This window comes from Pseudonaja textilis, chromosome 3 (assembly GCF_049901715.1).
Source record: "Pseudonaja textilis isolate UNSWEBS1 chromosome 3, rPseTex1.2, whole genome shotgun sequence".
Classification (NCBI taxonomy): domain Eukaryota; kingdom Metazoa; phylum Chordata; class Lepidosauria; order Squamata; family Elapidae; genus Pseudonaja; species Pseudonaja textilis.
Genome location: NC_141992.1, coordinates 110,460,859 through 110,483,716, shown reverse-complemented (window position 1 = coordinate 110,483,716; position 22,858 = coordinate 110,460,859). Strand labels below are relative to the sequence as shown.

General features: G+C 38.7%; 1 protein-coding gene across 7 annotated transcripts; it reads left to right on the top strand.

Moving 5' to 3' along the window:
• The first annotated feature begins 2 nt into the window (after positions 1-2).
• Positions 3-22,362, top strand: UBE2D2 (ubiquitin conjugating enzyme E2 D2). Of its 7 annotated transcripts, none has more exons than XM_087930592.1 (8): positions 640-768; positions 1,220-1,438; positions 13,362-13,425; positions 15,079-15,110; positions 15,186-15,263; positions 15,346-15,451; positions 20,553-20,646; positions 21,484-22,362. In XM_087930592.1, the coding sequence occupies exons 2-8, from the start codon at positions 1,412-1,414 to the stop codon at positions 21,527-21,529; spliced, it is 447 nt and encodes a 148-aa protein (XP_087786718.1). In that variant the 5' UTR covers positions 640-768; positions 1,220-1,411; the 3' UTR covers positions 21,530-22,362. The 7 variants fall into 7 exon arrangements, with proteins under 7 accessions (XP_026556738.1, XP_026556741.1, XP_087786720.1 ...); XM_087930591.1 differs by having other exon boundaries at positions 681-768; positions 1,181-1,438; XM_026700953.2 differs by lacking the exons at positions 640-768; positions 1,220-1,438 and adding an exon at positions 3-598.
• The last annotated feature ends 496 nt before the right edge of the window (positions 22,363-22,858 follow it).

The window sequence follows — 22,858 nt, the reverse complement described above, 5'->3', positions numbered from 1 at the left end:
CCGCCTTCCCTCTTCCTCTTTTTAGGACAACTATTTATCCGCGGCCGAACCGGCCCGCGGTGTGTCGGGCCGCCTGTTCCCGGGCGGGCGCCGTATAACGCGGTTCCCGACCGGTGAAAAACTACGACGCTTCTCCGCGGCCCGCTAAGCCGAACCACAGTCCAAAAGCGCATGCGTGACTTTTGTCGCTCGACTCCGTCAAGCGGAGGAATCCTATGAACCTCTCGCGTCATAAAGAACTTCGCGCGGGGAGTGATGCGGAGGAGCAGTCCCTGCACTGTGAGGCAGTCACTCAGTGAAAGAGCCCGAGCGTGCTGGGGGAGAGAAAGGGGGAAGAGCGACGGTGAGAAGCGAGCAGGCGAGGGAAGGCAGTGAAAGGGCGGCAGGCGAGCAAAAGAGGTGGGGGCGACGGGAAAGAAGGCAATAGAGAACACCGGGCTCCCCCCCAGGCCGGTACCCACACCTGTCCTCCCGCTTCCGCCGAAAAGCTTCTGCGCTCCCTCCGCCGCCGGAAAATAGTCCCCCTCCTTCCTTTCCTCCTTCCTGCTTGCCTCTCTCAACAGGCTCCGCCGCGATGGCGCTGAAGAGAATCCACAAGGTGAGAGTCCTTCGGCAGAAGGCCAACCCGGAAGCCCCTTCGGTGCGAGGGCCAGCATATAGGCATGGTTTTCTCCCGCCCTTGTAGGCCGCACAGAGGGGCCGGGCTGGAGGCCCCGATCGTGCCGGCGATGCTCTTGCTGGCGGCGATCGTCGGTGCCGCCGCTTTACGTAAGCTCGGTCCGGCTTGGCCTGGGGGGCATCTCCGGCAGGGCTGGAAGGCAACGCTCCGCGCGTGAACCCTCTGGGCCTCGGGACACCCGGCCCCGCGCTCCTTTAGGGCCTGGGCGGCTCTCTCGCCCGTGGGGTGGCGGGGTTGGGGGAGGCAGCTCCAAAGCCCGAAAGCCTTTCCCGGGCTCGTTGAGCCCAGCCGGGCTGGTCTCTTCGTTGCATTGGCCGCGGGAAGGAAGGCGACCTTTTGTTGGAAGCGAGGTCTTTCTCCCCCACCCCCCCTGCCTTTCCTTTCTTTCTCGGTCAGCCGCCTTACGCCGTCGGTCTCCGGACAAGAACGCAGTCACCCCCGGCTTAGGTTAGGATTTTGCAGGAGGCGCACCTGGCCAACTTGCAAGGGCTTTTTTTCTAGGTGGGTTGCAAAAAGTTCTTGCTTTCGTCACCGGAACAGGATTCGAGCACCGTTTCGAAAGTCATCCCGTCCAATACGTTTCGAAGCGGTTGGGTTCAGAATGGGTGGCTTGCCCGTAGCCACAGGTGCGCGCTTAGGCATCCCTTCTTCAGAAGTTACGTTGGACGATCCTTCTGTACCTTCGTCCTTGCTTGGTGCCGACCGAGGGAAGGGACCGTTCCTTTGCCTTGCATGAACAAAGGGAAAGCGCTGGAGCCAGTAAGTGTGCTGACCCTGAGATCGGCTTCGGCGTCCCTCACTACCTAAGGGATATGCCCTCTTAAATAGTGTTAATAATAGTTGGTGCTCCCAAGATTGCTCTCGTGTTTACAACTTTTTTGCCTCTTTATTGCCATTACTGTGGTCTTGCTGCAACAAAAGTTTATTCGGTGTCAAAATACTAAGCAAGAGTATCCTGAAAAGGAAATGTAGGAGTGAATTCTACCGAACGCCATGGAGTTTACTTCAAAAGAAGCAAGGATAGAAACAAGTTGCTATAGTTGCAAGAAGAATATTTTGGTGATATCACTGTTCTAACTTGCCAAGGTGATTTTTTTTTGGGGGGGGGTTTCAAACAGATGATACTGTTGATGCATCAGGATGTAATTGGAATCAGTTAAAAGTTGCAGGCTCTTGGTTTAGACTTATTTGTAGCATTGAGAGGAAATGTAACAACTATTTCAAGGCATGCTTGGATAACAAAACAGTGCTTATAGGAATCACCACTCTAAAATAAGCAGTAGGTGAAAATGTTGCTTCTAGTGAAAGCCTTTGCTTTGGAAAATAGTTTTGCTTTAAGGTTGCTAGGGCTGGGAGTAAAGGCTCCCGGGTGATCTTGCAGTGGCATTGATGATGTTATGTTTTATAATAATGTGTGTTATTGGCTTTTTAAACAATAGATTGTTGCATTTGAGAAACTAACTTTAAAATGTATGAAAACAGAATTTCTCTGTTGGGATTGATAATTTTTGAGTGTTTAAATATTCTGAATATTTTTAGTAGTCTGGTTCTAAAATCATTTAAAATACTATTTTATGCTTTCATTTTTCTGTTACAAACTTTGTATTACTAACATGCATTTAAAGAGATTAAATTAGAAAGATTGATATATTGATCTATGACAGGTTGCTGAATTAGGCAGGCTTTTTATGTGCATTTGGATTTCATTTAGTGCGTATAATTGGCTTACTTAACTGCTAAAGAGCAATCACACATTAGTTATTGATTTGTTAATTCTGTGTCATTCTTGAAATATTGAACTTAAGAATAAACTTTTATGTAAGGGAGAACAGTCAACTGTATTTTGATTTTATTTGAAAAATATTAGATATATAGCATTTCTTTGTTGAATTTGGTACAAGATTTTAGGATATTTCTGAGTCAGAATTTTCTGATTTGTGACCTTGTTTCCTCACTAAATCAAGATTTTTGTGTCAGTAATTGAATGTCTAAGCCCGCCTTACAAAGAAATCATGGTTATTTATCAGCAAAGAAAATTTGACATAGTGAAATAAAATTAACAATAGAATTGGGCAGAGTAGGAAAACAAACAAAAGCCAGGAATGCAACTTTATAAAAAACAGTAAGCAATTATTTTAAAAAATCAGAATTCCTTTCTGATTTTAAAAAGATATTGCTTAACATTGTTTATAAATTTGTATTCTTGGGTTTTTGTTTGTTGTTGTACTCTGCCCAATTCTATTGTTAATATAACAGAAGACAACAGCTTAAAAATATAACACTTTAAGCTAAACTTTCCTCTTTTTGCTTCTCCCTCATTCCCAGATTCTTCATTCTCCTTGGCATCAATTTTCATACATGCTGCTCCTTCCCAAGCAAATGATTCATGGGAATCTGACTTCTAAATTACATTTTTTCCTTCATAAAACATTATAGAAGTCATAGTAATGCTTGGCCACAAACAGAAATAGATAATATTCTGAAAAACTGCAGCTGTTCCTCAATGTCTCATAGAACCTTCATGAATATCCCACAAAAAACACAAACATAAAAATTGGAAGGTGTATCAAAATGCAATTATTTTTTTAAAAATCAGAAGAGAGAGAGCATTTTCATCTCATTAGAAAACAGCCCAAAATATCTGCAAATGGACCAAAACACCCTACATTCCACTTTCCAAGAATCCCAATACTTTTTTGGTTCTTCTTCTAAGTCTTACTGATTAGTGTCAAGTCTTATTCTTTCCTCTGCCCTTTGAAGAAGAAAATGATCAGCGGGTTAAGCCAGGAATTTTCTGAAAGCACCATGCTTGGGATAGATAGTCTTCCAATGGAAGTTCATTACTACTTGATATCACTGAAACATTTGGGGTTTTTTTCTGTAAGAAAATCTGATTGATCAGGCAGTACTGAAACATCAAAACTAGTATTGTTTTTATTTGTTCTTTCACTTTGTACTCCTGCTAAACAGTGTTGTCCAGTTCATTGATTTTATTTTCTTAGAGATGTAACTATTTTTTGCTTCTGTTCTTTTTGAAAAAAAGTTAAATATCTTTTTCCTTTCTGTTTATGTTTGCAAACTTTATCTCAATATTATATAATGGCTCATAACAAAGTGCTGTAATAGTGAAAATCAGTGGGCACTGCTTATTCCTCTTTTGTTAAAAGTGCACGGAGTAATAATTTCCCCCCTACTTATAATCAATATTTTAGATAGGTGAGTTCAGAAAAACTTCAAATTAAAAGCCCAAGTTGAAGATGGATCATCCAGGAGGGAATCTATCCAGATATCTATCCAGTGCCACCAACTTAAGCCAGGTGAAGCTGGGCAAAAAAAAAAAAGTAGGAGTCTTCAGTGCAGAAGTCAAGGCAGTGCCCTAAAGGTGCTTATCCCAAGTTTGCATAAGTGCAGATATCCTGTCGGATTGGCTGATATCTGGTAACAGTGTCACTCAGCAGCATATTGAGATCTCTGCTTCAGGATTTTTCTTTTTCTTTTGCTGTGATGTTTGGAAGAAATAGGGATTTGCAGAAACTTCTGCCTGGTATGAAAAGTGTGGATACTTTTAAGGAGAGAGCACATATAATTCCTTCCATTGAGGGATTAATGCATGTAGCACATTCTATTTCTGCTTGAAAAATAAGAAATACATATTGAAATTATGTTAGAGGATACTTGATAGACTGCAGTTGCAACAGTAATCAGGTCAATCATTTCCCCCTATAGATGCCTAGACAATCTGAACATTACCATAAAGGGAGCCCTACGAAAGTTTCATCTAAAAGTTATGTGTATATACACATTGTGAAAAATAGAACGGCAGATTGCTTGATTTTAAGGTACAAGATATTTTGGACTTTATAGTTGAAAACTGGGAAATAAAACGATTCTGTTTTAAGTTTATTTTGATTTAAGAGCATTTTAGATATACCATGGAAGAAATTTATATTTGCTATAATACATCAAAGGGAGACAAGTGGAATTTGTATGGCTGCAAGTACTGGTATCATGTAATAAGTAGATTAACTACAACTTTAAAAATTAATTTACATCCTTCTTGTCAACAGTAACGTGGAAAATACTGAATAAATATATTACTAATCAGAATTGGTATCTTCAAGGTCCATAGCTGTTTATTCTGAAGTTTTATTTTCAGCTTCATGGCATTCAGAAAGTGAATGGAGCAAGTTCCTCAATGTTTTCTCATGTTAATTCATGCCTTGGTAGCATTTTTGTATTTTGAAATCTTCAGTTTTTCATTTTTCATTTGGTATAGTAAATGAAGGAATGTGAGGCATATGAAGATCAAGAAGAGTCTGATTGATTAGTGCATAGCATTTGTCACCATATTCCAGATTTAATATCGTTGAATAATTCTCACAATAAATATTTCAAGATATTTTGTATCTTATAAAATAGACAATTTTTCCCCCAGATAAATTACGGATTGTGTATATAGTATCCTAATTATAGGGAGTAGCAATGTTAATGTTACAGCGTAACTATCTTTGAATCTCAGGTCTTGAAGTCATTTGAGGCTTAATTTGTAACATCTATTCTGAAAGAATACTTAATATTTTTCTTTTGAATTTTCAATTTAATTGTTTTCAGGCTTAGTGGGATGCCAGAAACACAAACTAGCGTATTTTTTTTTTGCCTTTGCATTCCAAGTATAGTGTAGCAGTATATAGCTTAGCAGAGGTCACATCTTTTTATCATGTTGAAAAGATTACCCGTATTGCACATATAGTATGATATTCACACATGTTTACTGCAAATATAATTCATACAAGAAAGGTGTTGATTGAGGTGCAGTATTCTGTGCATAGAAAATACAGTTTCCACACTTCTATGATAAAAAAATAAGATTGAAAACGTTTCTTTTTAAAAAAGCTAAAATGTTTTGACAATTATGATAGTCAAAATACAAAACATCATTAGACATTGTTAAAAAATAGTGTATGCAGGCAGAGTAAACAGCCATGGCACTTTTATTTTAAATTCCAGAATTGGTAGAAGTATAATACGTAGGAAACTATCTCTTGCCTTTCTCTTGATAGTACTTTGATATAAGAGTCTATTTCTAGTATATAGGTAAGCCTTAAAAGCAATAGGACAATGAAAACAAGAGAGGAAACAATAGAAAGAGCAGCAAAGTGTGATGTGCTTTAAACGGTCAATAACCTGAGCTGTCAGAGGTAATCATGTACAGTGCAAGACACAGTGATTCACTCAATTCAGCCACTGGCTCTTAAAAAACCTTGAGAAGTATAAATAAAGACATTTAAAAATGCATGCTTGTAATCAGGCAAAAGTCAGTTGAGCTCCATTTGAGAATTGTAATCCCTCTGGTATCTCTTTAAGTGAGAGGAAAAGATCCTGAAATGTTCAGAATGGATAAGAATGGGAGAGATATTCAAAGAGAAGAACAAGAAAGAAACAATTTGGAGGCAAAATTGTTCTTTTCTAAAAATCAAATTGATCATGAACAAAGGAAGATGAGTTGTTTTTCTCAGAGCTAAGGTAACTTAAACTGTAATACAAAAAGTAACATCACAACAACATTAAGGAAGACAATTCCTTCAATGGATTTCTAGAGATGGAACGTAACTATATAATTCAGCAGTGGGTAACCTATCCACCCTTCCCCAAGCTTGTTCTTTTCAGCCACTGAGCTTTCTTTGACTATGATTATTGAAAACTCAGGGCATGGTGAGTTTGATTTAGATGTTGGAAACACAAGAGGTTCATATAAGCTAGAACACAGACATATTACAATAAAAAAGGCCTCTCATAAATTTCTCTCCAAATTCCTATTGGTGAATTCGTGCCCTGCATATTCATTGTAATTTTTTCACTTTCAAAGGTTGCTGCACCAATGTAATTGATGATTTCTGATTCTCGAAGGTAGATGCTCTCATTTCTATGAAAAAGCACCTCTCCTCCAGAGCAGGCTAATCCTCCTGTAAATGTTTGGTGTTCTGCTTCAGAACAGCATATCCCAAATTATGCTTTAATAATCCCAAATCGGGCTTATTTGCAAATGGATAAAAATGTTTAGACCTTATTTTAAATGTGAATTAATATATGAAAGTTTTATTATGTTACAGTTGGTATGAGGAGGTTGAAAATTCTCATCTCTTCTATGATATTTATGTCATTCAAAAATAAAAATGACTGATGTTACACACTGGTTAAGACAAGTTCCATCTTATGGTCAAGCACTGTTTTGTCGGGGTTAATATCCTTTCTCTTAATTCCAGACAGTTATTTTTGAAACATGTAGCTCTCCATTTGGGGGGTACTATTTTCTAAATACATTCTATGAAGGATTTCAGGTATTATTTTTGTGATTGTATTCTACACTGTTTTTGAAGGAAGAGCCAAAATATAAATAAAAACAACCATTATTTCAATTTTTTCCCTTTGTGTTTACACTTCTTATACTTTATATCTTCTGTACCAAAGCACTACCATATTATATGTCTAGAGGGGTGGGCAATTCAAGCCTTATTAAATTGTGCTGCCAAATTTTTAGAAACCCAGATGTGATTTCCTGCTGGTTTTAAGGGGGAAGTGGCGACAGCTTCATTTTTAGGCTTAACACACCCCTAAAATGAAAACAAACCGTCACATTTGGAAATCACACCTTGTTTGTGACAAAGCTTCATCATTCTGTCTACTGCATCCCTACGTAAATAAAATGGTAGCCTCCAACTACCAAAGCTTTCCCTGTCCTGGTCTAATCAATTACACAGCAGTGAAATAGTATGCACATTGTTCAAAAAGCATTAAACTTGTTTGTGATTTAAACTTAGAAAATCAGTCCATGCTAATTAGATTATTTACATAGACACATAGTTTTTCGCAGCAAAATGTGTACCACGTGAAAGGAATAGAAATATGTATGTGTGCATTTTATACACACACACACACACAAACACACACACTACACACACACACACACACACACACACACACACACACACACACACACACACACTTGCTGTCAAAGGTATTCCATTGTTTTGCTGTTCCTCCAGGATCAAGGAATGAAGTTTTGGGGTATGCAGGGCCAGTTAAATCACTGTTTCATTTCTCATTAGTTCCATGGGCAGTTGTAATTCTGGTGTTTTTCTCTATTTCTGCTACCAAAATGGCACTTGTGTTGCTTCATTGAGATTCCTTAGTTGTCTTCCAGTGGACATTATTAGAAAGGTATGAAAAGTTCAGAGGGAACATTCCAAATCTGGAGTATTCCTCAATAGAAATGTTATAATACCCACCTACCAGAAATAATAAAAATGAAGCAATATAAGAATGGTAATGATATCTTTTAGAAGTTATCTGTTCAAAAACAACTCTTCAGGTGTGCTAAAATTATTACATATTTTCAACCCCTTCATTTTTTGTATCAAATATCACAAAATGATAAGTGCTGTATGTGTTACTGGACTGTTGTGCTTAAATGTTGACCCAGCAAAATTAATTTCCAAGTACAGTCCAGATCTTTGTACAATATTTAAACTGCTTGACATTGTGTTTTTTTAAAAATCAATGATTTTAGTGCAGCTACTCTAAATTGTAAAGAAAAAAATAAGCTATAATTTATAAAGCATTTAAAAATTATATTTATAATTTTGTTTACAAAATCCTCAGAACTTGCTAAATCAAGCTGATTTAAGAGAGTGGCAAATCTTTGAAAAATCCGCATCACTTGAAGAACATCCAGAATTCCAGGTCTAGCTAGACTGGTTTCCTCAACCCTGGCACCCTCCAGATGTACAATGCAGACCAGCACCTAAAGGGTTGAATGGAGCATTAGCAGTTCAGTGAACTTGTTAGTTGGCTTGAATGCTACGACATGACACATTCATTTGCATCATTGCTTATACTGTAGTTTGCATAGACTTTAATAATAGTTTGTAGTCAGATACAGTGCAGTGTAGCATTTCTGGCTGTGGAATTAATTAAATGTCCAGCTGCATGTTTGCCCTATTTCTTAAAAATACAGAATATTTTTGGTTGTTGAAAGTGATGGCAGAAGCTTCAAGAGCTGATCTAAAGCCTTTGGGAAGCCATAAGCTAAAATGTTCCACTCAACCTCTTCATATAGACCACCCATAGCAAAATAGGGAGATAACACAGAATTCTCTGCAATTATACAAATGATCCCCATTTTTATAATTACTTCAATAATTCTTATTAGCTCCACTAGTATCAAAGGAATAGAAATGTGAGCACTGCATTTATGTTTGGTGCTCTTCTTCGCAACAAAAAAATAAAATACAATACTTTACCAGTTTATCCAGGTAAATTGTCCCATGGGATTGAAGTATAATCTTGGGTTGCATGCATAATTATGAATTGATTCATTCAATCGTTATTTTTAAAAATAGAAATTCTTAACAGTGAGTTGATTTCAATTTCATTCTTTGCCTAGAAGCTTGCAGCAATATAAAAAGTTAGCAGCCAACTCCCATGTTATGCTGAACTTTCTGTATTTCTTTGTGTCTTATTTAGAGACAGGCCAGAAATAGTGCTTAGATCTTTCCATAAGCAAGCTCTCCTGCTTATTTGGTGCTATAATTCTGTGCATGATAACTTGAAGGAATATTTTCACCGCTAGGTGTTCATATGACTCATACTGCCTGTGAATCAGTGGCTGACCAGTTTGTCACTCTAGAAACAAATAGAAATTCTATTACAATATTTTTGAACCAAGAATTAAAAAAAAAACCTTTTACTAAGTGACAGACTCTTCTAATTAGAAGCTCTTTCAGTGGAAGGGAATAAATTGGACAAGATGATTGTTTCCATCTCATTTTTAAAGGATTTATCAAACACTTCGTGTTTCTGGAGAAGATTAATTCTTTTACCTTAATTCTCATCTTGCCTTCCCAAGGAGAACAGGGTCTTTGTGCAGATAGTCCTTGACAGTTGAGCCCAAGCAAGACAATTGTTAAGTGAGTTTTCCCCCATTTTACAACCTTTCTTGCCACAGTTGTTAAGCAAATCACTGCAATTAGGTTAGTAATATGATTGTTGAATCTGGCTTCACTTTGCTTGTCAGAAGGTCGCAAAAGGTGATCACATGACCCCAGGGCATTGCAACCATCATATACATATGAGCCAGTTGTTAAGCCTCTGAATTTGGATCATTTGATCTCAATGCTGCAATGGTCATAAGTCACTTTCTTCAGTATCAGTGCAAAGGTCGAACATTAAAAATGGCTAAAAATGGCTGCTAAATGTATTTTTGTAATGGCTTTTTCTTAGCATAGGCATTGATGAGGCATATTTTTATTATGCTTTCACATATGTTACGTGCTCAAACTTTCTATGATTTTTTTGCTGAGTGATAACAGGAAAAGAGCAAACGAGTAATGCATTGATTTGAGCTCTTTTATTATATAGTCAGATGTGATGACATATAGTAGAAGGTTTTATAACTTTGGTAGTCCTTTGCTTACAACTGCATGCTTAGCAACTATTCAAAGTTACAACAGACTGTCCAAAAGGTATTTACAAACTGGTTTCAGAGTTACGACCGTTGCAGTCCCCCCCTTCCACGGTCACCAATTGCTCACTTCACTTTTGAAGCTCTTCAGAGTTCAGGAATTTGGGGTAGGGAAGGAGGGGAGGTGGCTCTGCTGTTGGTGTAATCCCAAAAGTGGCCATCTTTTTCTGAGTGCCATTGCAAACCGCCTCCACCCAGTGACACATGGCACAGCTAACGCTACTCTCAGGTTTGCTGTTCCTTGCTAACTCTAGGCTTAGTTCCCCCAGTATTAGCTTCACTAGCAACTGTGACAAACAGCATATGAAGCTGTTGGTTGGAATTTTTGAAATGCTGTAAGGAAAATACCAAGAACAATTCATTCAATTTCCCCTATGTAGGAGTCCCCTACTCCTGCCAATCCAGAGATCTACTTCTGTTGTGTGTTCCACAACTAGGGTAGAGTCACCAAACCATATGACTTCTTCCTGCTCAGGAACTCGTGTCCTCTCTATTCAGGACTGGATCTTACTCTCCAGCTGTTGACTCTGTCTGGCCTCTGCTTTAGCAAAACTGCTCATCCACTGGGAGCCTTTAAATCTGGTCTTTCTCATCAGGCAGGGCGAAGGTGCCACTCCCATGGAGAGCAGGAAGAAATACCGCTTTCTTTCAATTTGGCCAACGGGGCTTTGGAAAGATGGCCCCGTCAGCAACAAGAACATCCACTCATGAGTCGTCTTTCTTCCCCCTTCCTCCTAGCAATGAAGGATGCAGACAAAGCATAAAATGCACGTCTTCCCTATTCTTAGCAAGGATGAAGATCGGAGAAGCAGCTTTCCACCCACCTTTCAATGGCTTCCTCTCTCCCCTCACCTGCAATGAAGCACTTCTGAAGAACAAAGACCTCACTGGCTCCACTCCAGCCACTTCTCCAACTTCTGCTCCTCAACTAGGGGAAGGGGTGTGTGCAAAACGAAGGGAGAGACAGTCTTGCTATGCCCATGGTGGTGTGCCTCTAGCCTTAGTTCTTCCAAAAGCAAAACTTAGTGAAGCTCCTGAGGACTTAATTTTTCCCTTCCATTTCCCCCTTCCCCCATTTCTTTCATACGCAACCTTGGAAATTAAACACCTCACACCATTTGGAGCAGACAAAGGTGGGTGGGAAGAAGGCCCAAGGACTAGGTGGAGCCCCAGAGGTGGGAAGCAGAGCACAGGGTGTCTTGGGGTGAGGGAGGCCTGAGGCAGGTGGCCTTGTGCCTGCAGTAGGCCTCCCAGGGCCTTCCCCACCCTTGAGACTTAATGTCCCGAGTGTTTGTTTAAAGGTGACATCAGGGAGAACACGGATGGGGTGTTGTTAAGTAAGGCTGTTCAGTTAAAGGCTGTCCCATTTAATGATTGCCTTGAGGAGAACAGAAATGGGGGTGGTACTTAAGTGAGGTGGTTCTATTAAAGGTGATCCCAACTTTGATTGTATAGGGCAGATTCCATTATGGTCGTAACTTGAGCACTATCCATGTAGTCAGATGTGATTATATGTAGTTTAATCCTGTTTTGAAGCTAGTTTTGCCCTCTTCCAAAAGACACTTCGACAGATTCTTTGCTTTCTGCACAAGGAAGGATAAATAGCTGAGATTCAAAAGCTATGACGTTGGGAAAGCTAAGTTAGTTACTGTATAGGAACATACATTTTCAGTCATCTATATTACTCATTTCAAGAAAAGAAAATATTTGGATACTTGCTGAAAAAGCCTATATAGATGCTTCATGAGCTGAATCTTAAGATTTAGAAAGAGCCTGTTTAGCTTTGTGGTGATTGGAAATTGAATTTCAGAGCAGAATTTGGAAAAAATCCTATTATGGGAGAAACATAAATATATAATACTGCCTGCATCTTTTTTTAGTTACCACAATGGAATTACATTAACAGAAAAGCTATATTATATCATGGTGATTCTCTATATTTTATAGAAATGGATGCTGGTATTTTCAAGGTATATGCTCAGAATTGTTTTGCTTGCTAAATGACAGAGAGAGAGAGAAAAAAAGACATGCTTGTTAAGATAGCTCACAAACTAGTAATGCAAATGGTAAAAGTAAGCTTTTTCCTTTTAAAAATCCTTTTGCTTCTCCCAAAATACTCATTGAATGACCAGTGATTTAATCTCAAAGTTTGCTGTGAATTGAGTATGGATTTGTAGATTTCAAGCTCTAATACAGATAATCCTGGTTTAGTGAATGCCTCGTTGTGGTGACCAGTCACAGTTACGATAATGATGAAAAAGTAGCATTACAATCAATGCTTTTATTTATGACCTTTGCAGGGCTATAAATTAAATAAAAGCTGAAGTAAGAACATCAGCACAGTTGCAACTGTTTCACTTCATATATCGAATTCCTGGTCCCAATTGTGGTTGTTTAATAAGGATTACTTGTATTCCCCACTTTAAAAATTAGTTTTAAAGTTTACTAAAAAGAGTTCATCATTTAAATGAACAAAATTACAGGTAGTCCTAAAGGTATGATTAATGGAGCCTGCAGTGGTTGTTAAATGGACACAGCGGTTGTAAAATGAATGCATTGATCAGGACCCAGTGGGGAAGGAAGCAGTTCCAAGACTTGCAGGGACCCTGCGGTTGGGATGGGAGGCCTACTGCAGCATCCCTGCGGTTGGTCATAAGGACGAATTACTGCAAGGGCACAGCAGTGGCTGAAACCAACTAGCTCATAAGTAACCCGGAGGGGATATTTGTCATAACTTAGGATGCTAAGCAACTGGGAATAGGTTGAGGACTAACTGTACCTGTAGCGGAAATGGTAATTGATTGTATAGGAAGCATGTATTGCTACATTTATTTAGAGAAGAATCTTATGGAAAACGTCAGATATCAGCATTTTATTACGAATAGAGACTCGGCTAGATTATTTATTGGCTGACCAGCTAGCATGGTATAATGATAAGTACTAGGATTGGGACGATCCAGTTTCAATCTTATTTTTGAGCAGAGAGTGATTGGAGGAGGGTAATAAGAATTTATAAACAGGTAATCCTCTGAAGATTGTTTTATTGTGTTATGCATTTTCTTTAGTTTATGTTTAATAAAATTTAATAATAAAATAATGCTATAGTAAATGCTTCACTGTGAGAAAATGACTGTATTTTAATCTAGTGTGACTGGTTTTTAGGAGCTGAATGATCTGGCACGTGATCCTCCAGCGCAGTGTTCAGCAGGGCCTGTTGGAGATGATAGTAAGTATCTGTAAAAAAGGAAAAGGCCTCAGATTAGGATTCTTTTGGGCAGTAAGAAGAATCCTAAATGTATTCCTATTCGACTTCTCTTTTAAATGCAAAGCCTTCTAAGCCAGTGAGTGCCATCAGAGTAACATCTGCCATCAGAGCACATACCACCACGCATTGCTGGTTCAGTCAACTTGGAACCAAAACAACTGGTTAATGAATTTCATTGAAACAACCTACTTCCACTTTTCCTAAGACGGGTAAAATAGATTCAATGGATTTCTGTTCTTAAAAGACTTACAGAGAATCCTTAATTTTGATCTTGAGCAATTACAACCTTATATCTTAAAATTAAAATTTACTATCCATTAAACTAATTGTGTACAGGTAGTCCTTGGGTTACAATGGCAATTGTATGCTGTCACTGAGTGATGTGGCAGTAAAGCATGACATCATGTAACTACATCACTTAGCAACAGCAATCTAGGCGATCATGATTGCTGTCCGAATCCCAAGACATGCAGGAAGTGGCAGGAGTCTCAGGTAAGGAGCATGGGGATACTGTAGGGGGTGGAGGGAGAGGCCCTGGGCGGCTGGCTGCAAGTCCACACATGAGTTGTATGCATGGCATGCAAGCTCAGGGAAGAGTGGGGATTTAGCAGAGCGGCTTGCAACTTTCCCTGCCAGATTTCCCATTGATTTTGCTTGTGGGAAAGTGGTAGAGAAGATCACAAATTGTGATCACGTGAGTGTGGCATGCTGCAACTGATAGATGCCAGCTCATTGTTAGGCTCCTAAATGATGATCAAGTGACTGCAGGGGTGCTGGAACTTCAAGGACTTGTCATAAGCACCACTTGTTCAGCATCTTTGAAACTTTAAACATCACTGAATGAGTGATCGGTAAGCAAGAACTACCTGAATTAAATGTATAGTAAATTTAGTAACCGAAGATGTTTGGATATGTTTATTATCTTAAATCTGTTTGAGTGATAGTATAAAAGTACTTCTTCAGGAGGTAATGTTTCATATACCAAATATAAACCATCTCTGTCTTTCAGAAACAGCAATGTGAATTGACATGCACTGAATAAAATACATATATGCTACTAATCAAATTAACTTCTAATTGCCATTTCAATGCCTAGACTAAGTTAGCTTATTTGTTTCTCACTTTTATTATATTAATATAGCCACCAAACTCATATAGTATGACATAAAACAGACTTTAAATTGAAATTGTGAGCAGTTTGGATGCCTGGGATCTGCATTTGTCCAGTTATTTGTGTAGTAAATAACAGCAGAACCTATTGATGGTGGCAGGGAGATCATGCTAAGTCATAACCCAGCTTAGCAACAAATCAATGTGCTAGAATATACTAACTAGTCTGATAGCACTCACTGGCATTTCCCCTAAGTTAGGTCTAAGTAGTAAATAACTGATAATTTCTGTTCGTTCCTAGAAGAAGTACCTACTTACAAGATAGGCCATAAATAGACCATTCATGAAATTGGTCATAATCTAGAAACCACTAAATGTAGTAAGAGTACTAGCGCATTACTTTGCCATTAAGCCATATTATGGCTTAAAATGGCTGAGATTTTCAAGGGAGGATCTTTAGTCTTAAGTGCCTTAGTCAAGCTTTCACTTTCTTTTTTCTTCTAGTGTTCCACTGGCAAGCAACAATAATGGGACCAGTAAGTAGCCCTCCAATTTTAATTATGATAGAGGCAAATATCCTATATCGTCTTCTAATAGCTTTGTCTTTGCAGAATGACAGCCCCTATCAGGGTGGGGTGTTCTTCTTGACAATTCACTTTCCAACAGATTACCCCTTTAAACCGCCTAAGGTAGGAACATTTTAGATCCCGACATAGTTGATACATCTTATGCTGTGTATTATAAACCAAGGAAATAATTTATTTTTAACAGGTTGCATTTACGACAAGAATTTACCATCCAAATATTAACAGTAATGGCAGTATTTGTCTTGATATTCTACGGTCGCAATGGTCTCCAGCATTAACTATTTCAAAAGGTAAGCAAAAAAAGTTTTTATTGTACATGGATATATATTTCTAGAGACAATGATATATATGCTGCTGTCTTTACTCTTTAATTTCCTACTTGCAACCAATTTAGAATTTAAAGCACCTAGCCTGATTCTACCAAAGTTTATGGAGTTACATTTTAATTATATCAGATCAATTTACTTTTGTCTTTGTCCCATGTATGTCTTCGCTCTGGTTTTGTGAGCAAGTTTGACTTCTACTTTGAACTGAAACATTATAAGCATTTGGTTTTAATTATATGTGTTATTTGGATATCTATTTCTTTTAAAAATCCTCATAACCAGAAATATCTGAATTGAAATATTAAATTAGAGGAAAAAGGCAGCAAGCAATAAAGAGCATTGTGAGGATTAAATATTCTATTAAAATGAATTCAAACTCTTAGTAATTAATATCAAATAAACATTCAAAATATTTATTTATTTATTGAATTTATATTGCCGCCTATTTGCCCATGGTGACTCAAGCCAGCTTACAGAATATAAAAACCATATTTAAAACAATAAAAACTAACAAAAAGAATCAAATAAATACAGTACAATGAAACAAAATTACCTCCCACCACCCCAGCAACAGCAGATCACACGAGCCATTTAATGGGCTCCATCCCACTCTGGGTTCCCCAGGTCCGCTGGCAGAACCAGGTCTTCAGCGCCTTCCGGAAGAGTATTAGAGTGGGGGACATTCTAATCTCTGTGGGAATGATGTTCCAGAGAGAGGGAGCCACTATGGAAAAGGCCCTTCTTCTGAGTCCCACCAGATGTATCTCCCTCGGGGATGGGACCCGCAACATTCCCTGCCACCCCACTCTGATGGGTTGGGTAGATGTGACCGGCAAGAGACGGTTCCTCAGATAAGCTGGTCCCAAGCCATGAAGGGCTTTGAAGGTGACAACCAGCACTGTGAATTGCACCTGGAAGCAAATTGCAGCTCTCACAGGCGAGGTGATACATGTGCACACCGGGGTCTGCACAAAGCCATGCTGGCTGCTGCATTTTGCACCAACTGGAGCTTCCAGTTGATCTTCAAGGGCAGCTCCATGTAGCACATGTTGCAATAGTCAAAGATGGGAAGTGACTAGGCCATGCTGTGAGTAGGGACTGTTGGTCCAGGAAAGGGTGTAACTGGCGCACAACCTGCAGTTGCACAAAGGCCCTCCTGGCCAAGACCTCCACCTGCTCTTCGAGCAAGAGTCATGTGTCCAGAAAAACACCTAGATTATGCACAGGATCTGTTTGGGGAAGTGCCATCCCATTCAAGACCAAAGGTGGTCATTTTACCTGAGCCAACGAACCCCCAAACCCAGAGCCACTCAGGTTTGCAAGGGTTTAGTTTCAACCCATTGGTCCCTATCCAGCCCCTAAAAGCCTCTAGGCACTGCAAGAGGGAGGACACAGCATCACTTAACTCACTACTGACCGAGACATACAGCTAAATATCATCAGCATATTGGTGATACCTCAGTCGATGGTGATGGATGATCTCACCCAGCAGCTTCATAAAAATGTTGAACAGGAGCAGAGAGAGTACCGAGCCCTGCAGAATCCCGCAAAGCCATGGGCAAGGGCTGGATCTCCCCCTTCCTATCAACACTGAGAGCGGCCGCAGAGGAAGGAAGTGAACAAGGATAGCACAAGGCCTCCCACTCCCATCCCCCGAAGCTGCCCCAGGAGAATACCATGTTTGATGGTATCAAAAGCCACCAAGAGGCTAAGTAGAGCAAGGATGGATGCGCTACCCCCATCCTGCTCCTGCCAAAGATCATCCAAAAGTACAACCAATGCCATTTCTGTCCCAAATCCAGGCCTTGGTAGCGGTCGAGATAATCCATTACATCCAGAAACTGAATCTGGAGCTGCCGCGCAACCACCTTCTCAACCACCTTCCCCAAAAAGAGAAGATTGGAGATAGGTCAGAAATTATCCAACCGGGTGGAGTCCAGCGATGGCTTCTTAAGAGCATGGACCACAGCCTCCTTAAACTGCTGGGCTCTGTCCCCTCCTGTAGGGAAGCATTAATCACCGCCAGAGTCCACCCGCCTGTCACCACCTAGGAGGCTTTCACAAGCCAGGAGGGACATGGGCCTAAAACACAGGCGCATGTGCGCAGACTCCCTAGGATCCTATCCACTTCCTTGGGAGCAACAGGGTCAAACTGTTCCCAGATCACAGGGCAAGAACCTGTCTCAGGCTTCCACCAGACCAGCAACCATGCCAGCATCTGACTGGGAATGAAGTTGAGTGATTTTGTCTTCCAGAAAATCTGCAAATTCCTCAGTCCTCCCCTTTAGGTGGACATCAATCTCCTCCTTCCCCAGGAGGAGGCGGCTCACCTTAAAGAGGGTCATTGGGCAATTATCTGCAGATGCAATTAGTGCGGAGAAGTATTTACCACCTATTGCTTCCTTGTTTTTCACACCACAAAAGAGGAGGGCTTATAGTCATGCTCAGTATAGCTAACCCCCTATTTTGGAAAATAAGCATGGTTGCATGCACAATCCTTTACTCATCTTAAAATTTTCAGGTATTCAGTAAATTTGTGGAGAGGTTCTGAAAAAATTCAGTAGCTTTATCTGTCAACTGTTGCATTTAAATTTGCATATTAAATTTCTTTCGTTGGTTGTAATTCTCTTTGTTTTCTAACACTTGTAATATTGCCATAGTATTTCACATTGATCCAGGGGTGGGATTCAATTTTTTTAACAACCAGTTCTGTGGGTGTGGCTTAGTTGGTGGGGATGGCTTGGTGGTCATGTGACTGGCTGGGCTTGGCCAACTCAACATCACTCACATGGAAGCACACTTCAACTTGCCTGGCCTCTCGCGACTGTGGGAATGCTGCAACAGTCGTAAGTGTGAAAAATGGTCATAGGTCCCTTTTTTCAGTGCCATTGTAACTTTGAATGGTCACTCCACACAAGCAAAGTACCAGCAAAGGAGGAAAAAAAACTCCTGAGAAGTTCCTGAAAGTCTAGTCCTGCCAAGAATGTAATAAGGGTTAACGGAGAGGCAGTTTCTGTAAGCAGCAGCAGAATGTTTCCTTCCTGCCTTCCTTACAGGATTAGGCCAGTAATTTCTTCTAACAACCAGTTCTCTGAACTGCTTAGAATGTTAACAACCGATTCTAGTGAATAGGTGCGAACCTGTAGAATTCCACCCCTGCACTGATCTTGTATTAACCAACACTGCACATGTGATTATGTTGTACAGCAATTATGCAACTCATAATGTACAACAATATTTTACGTAGATTCTCCTAGTAAGTAAGTTAACATTTAAAGCAAATTTCAAACTAGAGAAAATTTGTTTTATCTTGTATTATAATGTTTTATTTTAAAGAAAAGAAATATATTAAGAAATTTTATATATTAAAAATATCTTATAGTTTCTGGTACTTTCATTCAGGCAATATCATTAAGCTTTGATTATCTGCATATGTTTACAGAATAAAGTTGTTTTGATTTACCTAAAAGAATGATTAACTTTTATTATGTTTGGTACTATTCAGACCTTGTCTTGTCTAGTTTTACAGGTGTGACCTGGTTTATTCAAATAAGTTTGACATGTAACACCCTCTCTTTTCTTATTCTAATTCTTGTACAATAGAAATAGTTACTCTGGTGCTTGGAGACATCCAAATATGGGTTAAACTCTTCAGTTGCTTAAGAAGGGAAGATCACATTGTTAAAGTCAGCTGTTAGTGCCTCCATGCTTTTCCTGTTTTCTTCATGTGCTTTCCCAAGACTGATATATTGCATGTGTTTTTTCATTCTATTTTGTTACATTTCCATCTTGAAAGCAAACAGTTGTATATTTTTCTAATCTGTTGAGCTTCCCATCTCCTTACAACTGAAAGACGAGGGCACAGGTCTCTAAAGAATTTTTGTTTATTTCATCAGTGTAGTCAAAACTGTGACCAAAACAAAAATCAGTCAAAACTTGGTAGCTTTAAGCCACAATTAATGACCTACTGTAGTGTGCCAATGCAATGTGGAACTTAATGCTTGGAAACTGCCCATGCTGTCACAATTCTTGATCTGATGTTGGGTGTCCCACCTTGCACACAGAATCCTAGTGCTAAATAGTCTGTTTGTTCAAACAATGACCAGCAAAATCTTTTTTTTAAATTCATAAACATTTTGGATACAGTGTTTTCAGGGGTGGGATATGACAGGGTTAACTATCTGTTTGGGATTTATAAGCTTCCCTGCAGGCTGCGAGCTGCGAGCCTGTAAATCGCCATCACCAGCTGCCTGCAGAGAAGCAGCCTTTGAAACAACCTTCTCTTCCTGCTTTTCTAACTGCAGCTGTGCCTCATTCGGCAGCTGAAGTTGAAAAATCAGGAAATAAAAATCAGGCAAGAGCCTGGGTGGATGAGTGGGCAAAAACATCAGCAGACCTAGAACCGATTCTATGTCTGTTGCTCTTCAGAGCTACCAGTTCTGCAGAGGTGGACAGAACCAGTAGAAACCTACCCCTGAGTGTATTGTCAGGGCATATCATTTACAGAGGAAAAAAAAAAAAGGAATAGTAACATATATACTAATAACAATAGTAATAGCATAACAGAATAATTTTAACTAAATTTATCTTTATGTTAGCTTATTTGTAATCCTGTTGGTTATATTGGCATACTTGTAGTTATAAATCATCTTTATGTTTAGTTCATACATAGCAATAATCTTTTTTCATCTCATTTCTACCTCTAACCACTTATAAAATCTATCCCATGTTGAGTAATATTCTATATCTCCTTTGTCATTTATTTTTAATGTCAATCTATCCATCTCTGCACAGTCTAGTACTTTCCGAATTACATCCTCATCTGATGGAGTGTTCTCATTTTTCCAATATTGTGCAAATACAATCCTCACTGCTGTCAATACATGCAAAACTAGGTATATAGTCCTTTGATCATAGCCCTCCGGCATTATACCCAACAAAAATATTTCTGGTTTCGGACGTATATGTTGCTTGATCATCTGTTCCAGCCATGTATGTATTTTCGTCTCCAGCAAAATCTTTAGGGGGAATTTCAATCCTAAATGTTGTGTTTTATTCCCTCTAGTACTTTTGTCCATCTGTTCTCTGTTGTGTGATCCCAATCCAGATGATCCTTTAGTGCCTGAGATTGCACGGATCTACAAAACAGATAGAGAAAAGTGAGTATGGTATTCAAACATCTTATAAAACGGATACATTATTATTTTTAAATAAGGAGAATGTTTTAATTTGTGACTATGTTGATACCAAAAAAATTGGTATTAATGATTAATAATGGTGAATACTCCAGTTAGTTTTACTGAAAAATCTGGGGTTCTGTTAGTTCCATTTCAAAGAAATAATTTCCCATGCACTATTATAGCTACATTATTCTTCCGGTGTCATTACTGCTGTACCACTAAACAGTAATTCTGCTAACAATTAAGAATCACATAAAAAAGAAAAATAATCAGGTTTGTGTACAATAAAAATGACTGTTTGTACTTCTGAACCTAGAAAATTGTATAGGTGATAATAGAGTACATCAGAATTCATTATTTTGAATTATTTTACAAATAGAAATTCAAACAGATAGTTAATCTGTAACATAATCCTTATATTTCTCTTTTACTAACATTAAAAGAAATTGAACATGACTAGATTTCATACTTTGCAACCTATGAAGTGCACTGCATGAAGTTCATAACTGAGGTAAAGAAAGTGAGATAAAAAATGTAAAATACAGTGCGTGTATGTGTCAGTTTGCACATGCTCATTTGTGGGTGTGTTAGGAAAGGTTCATCAGGCAGTGTGTAAGGTTTTGGGATTTTTTTTTTTTAATTCTTAGCTGTTGATAGTAAACATTAGAAACATTTCTGCCTGTTATTCTAAAAACAGGGTTGGAGTGGATGTGTTTATTTATTTAGCATATGGCATCTACAAATGTTATTTTTATTAGCTGCTTTAATGTTTGGTGAAGCTTTCCTATTGTTAATCATCTTTCTTTATCTATACAGGTACAACAGAATAGCTCGAGAATGGACTCAGAAGTATGCGATGTAATTAAAGAAATTATTGGATAACCTCTACAAATAAAGTTAGGGGAACTCTGAAAGAGAAAGTCCTTTTGATTTCCATTTGACTGCTTTCTATGAGCCCACGCCTCATCTTCCCCTGTGCACATGTTTACCTGATACAGCAGTGCTGCGTGTTGTACACACTTGGAACAACGAAATACTGTATTCCATACCAACATTGACTCCTAGCAAAGAAATGTGTGTGAAAAGCCAGTTCTTCTATCAAAGTCTAGTTGTGAGCATAAAAGCATTCCTAAGAGATTTCAATTGGGCACTAAAACCAAGCGTGAAGGGAGAGGGGGAGAATAAATTGTTTCTTGTGTTTCTGGGGACTTTTGGTGATTCAAGAGGATGCTTTTTAAAAATGGAATCCTTTTAAACTCATAACTGTAATGAAAAAAATGTGAAGAACTTAAAGCTGTTCTGTATTTTATTCTGAAGGACCTACTAAGGTAAATGTATGACCAATGAGATCAAATTGTACCTACATCCTGTGTTTAAAAGTCTGAGTTTAACTGGTCAGAATTTAAATGCATTGGAGCTATTAGTGCATCAAGTGATGTTGATTTTATTTCAAATCTCCCCCTGACCCTTTCCCTACCTTTCATAATTTTGGTTTGTATGTGTTTTCTCAATTAACATAGCTAATAGCTCTTATTTTCTTAAGTTTTTAATGGCTTAGGTCTTTCTGGATGTAAGGGTAAAAATTCATTTGACAGACTTGTGTATATTTAAAGACCCAGCTGCTCCCTTGGAGCTTGTACGTTCAAGAATGATTAATCTGTGTAATAAACTGATTACTACAGTCATTACATATAACTGTGTGAATAGGCTTTATTTTTAGTTGTCTGTTTTAAGAATCACTCTTAAGAATCAGTTTTCTCCTGATGGTTGCATTTGAAAATTGAATCTTCAAGGATTCATCATTAAAAGGCTTTACATCTGTGGGAAAAACAGATTAGTTTGACTCCAGTTTCTGATAGTATTAACTTTCATGATGACGTTCTCAATGGTTCAGGTTGATATGTCAGACCAAGATTGCTAACCCTGGTAATGGGTTTGCAAATTGAGTATCACACAATTTTGTTTCATGTGGTGTAGAATACACTATACATAAAGGATAAAAATTGGGCAAAATGGCTAACATTTTAATAAATAAAAGTACTACAGATTATGAGAAAAATTGTTTTCAAAAATGTTGCTCTAAGTATTTGGAAATATCCACTGTATATGTATATTTTCAGGAAGCCTTGAATTATGAAATTACAGGCTAGGAGATTCTGAACTACTTTAGCCATTGTATTCTGACGCTATA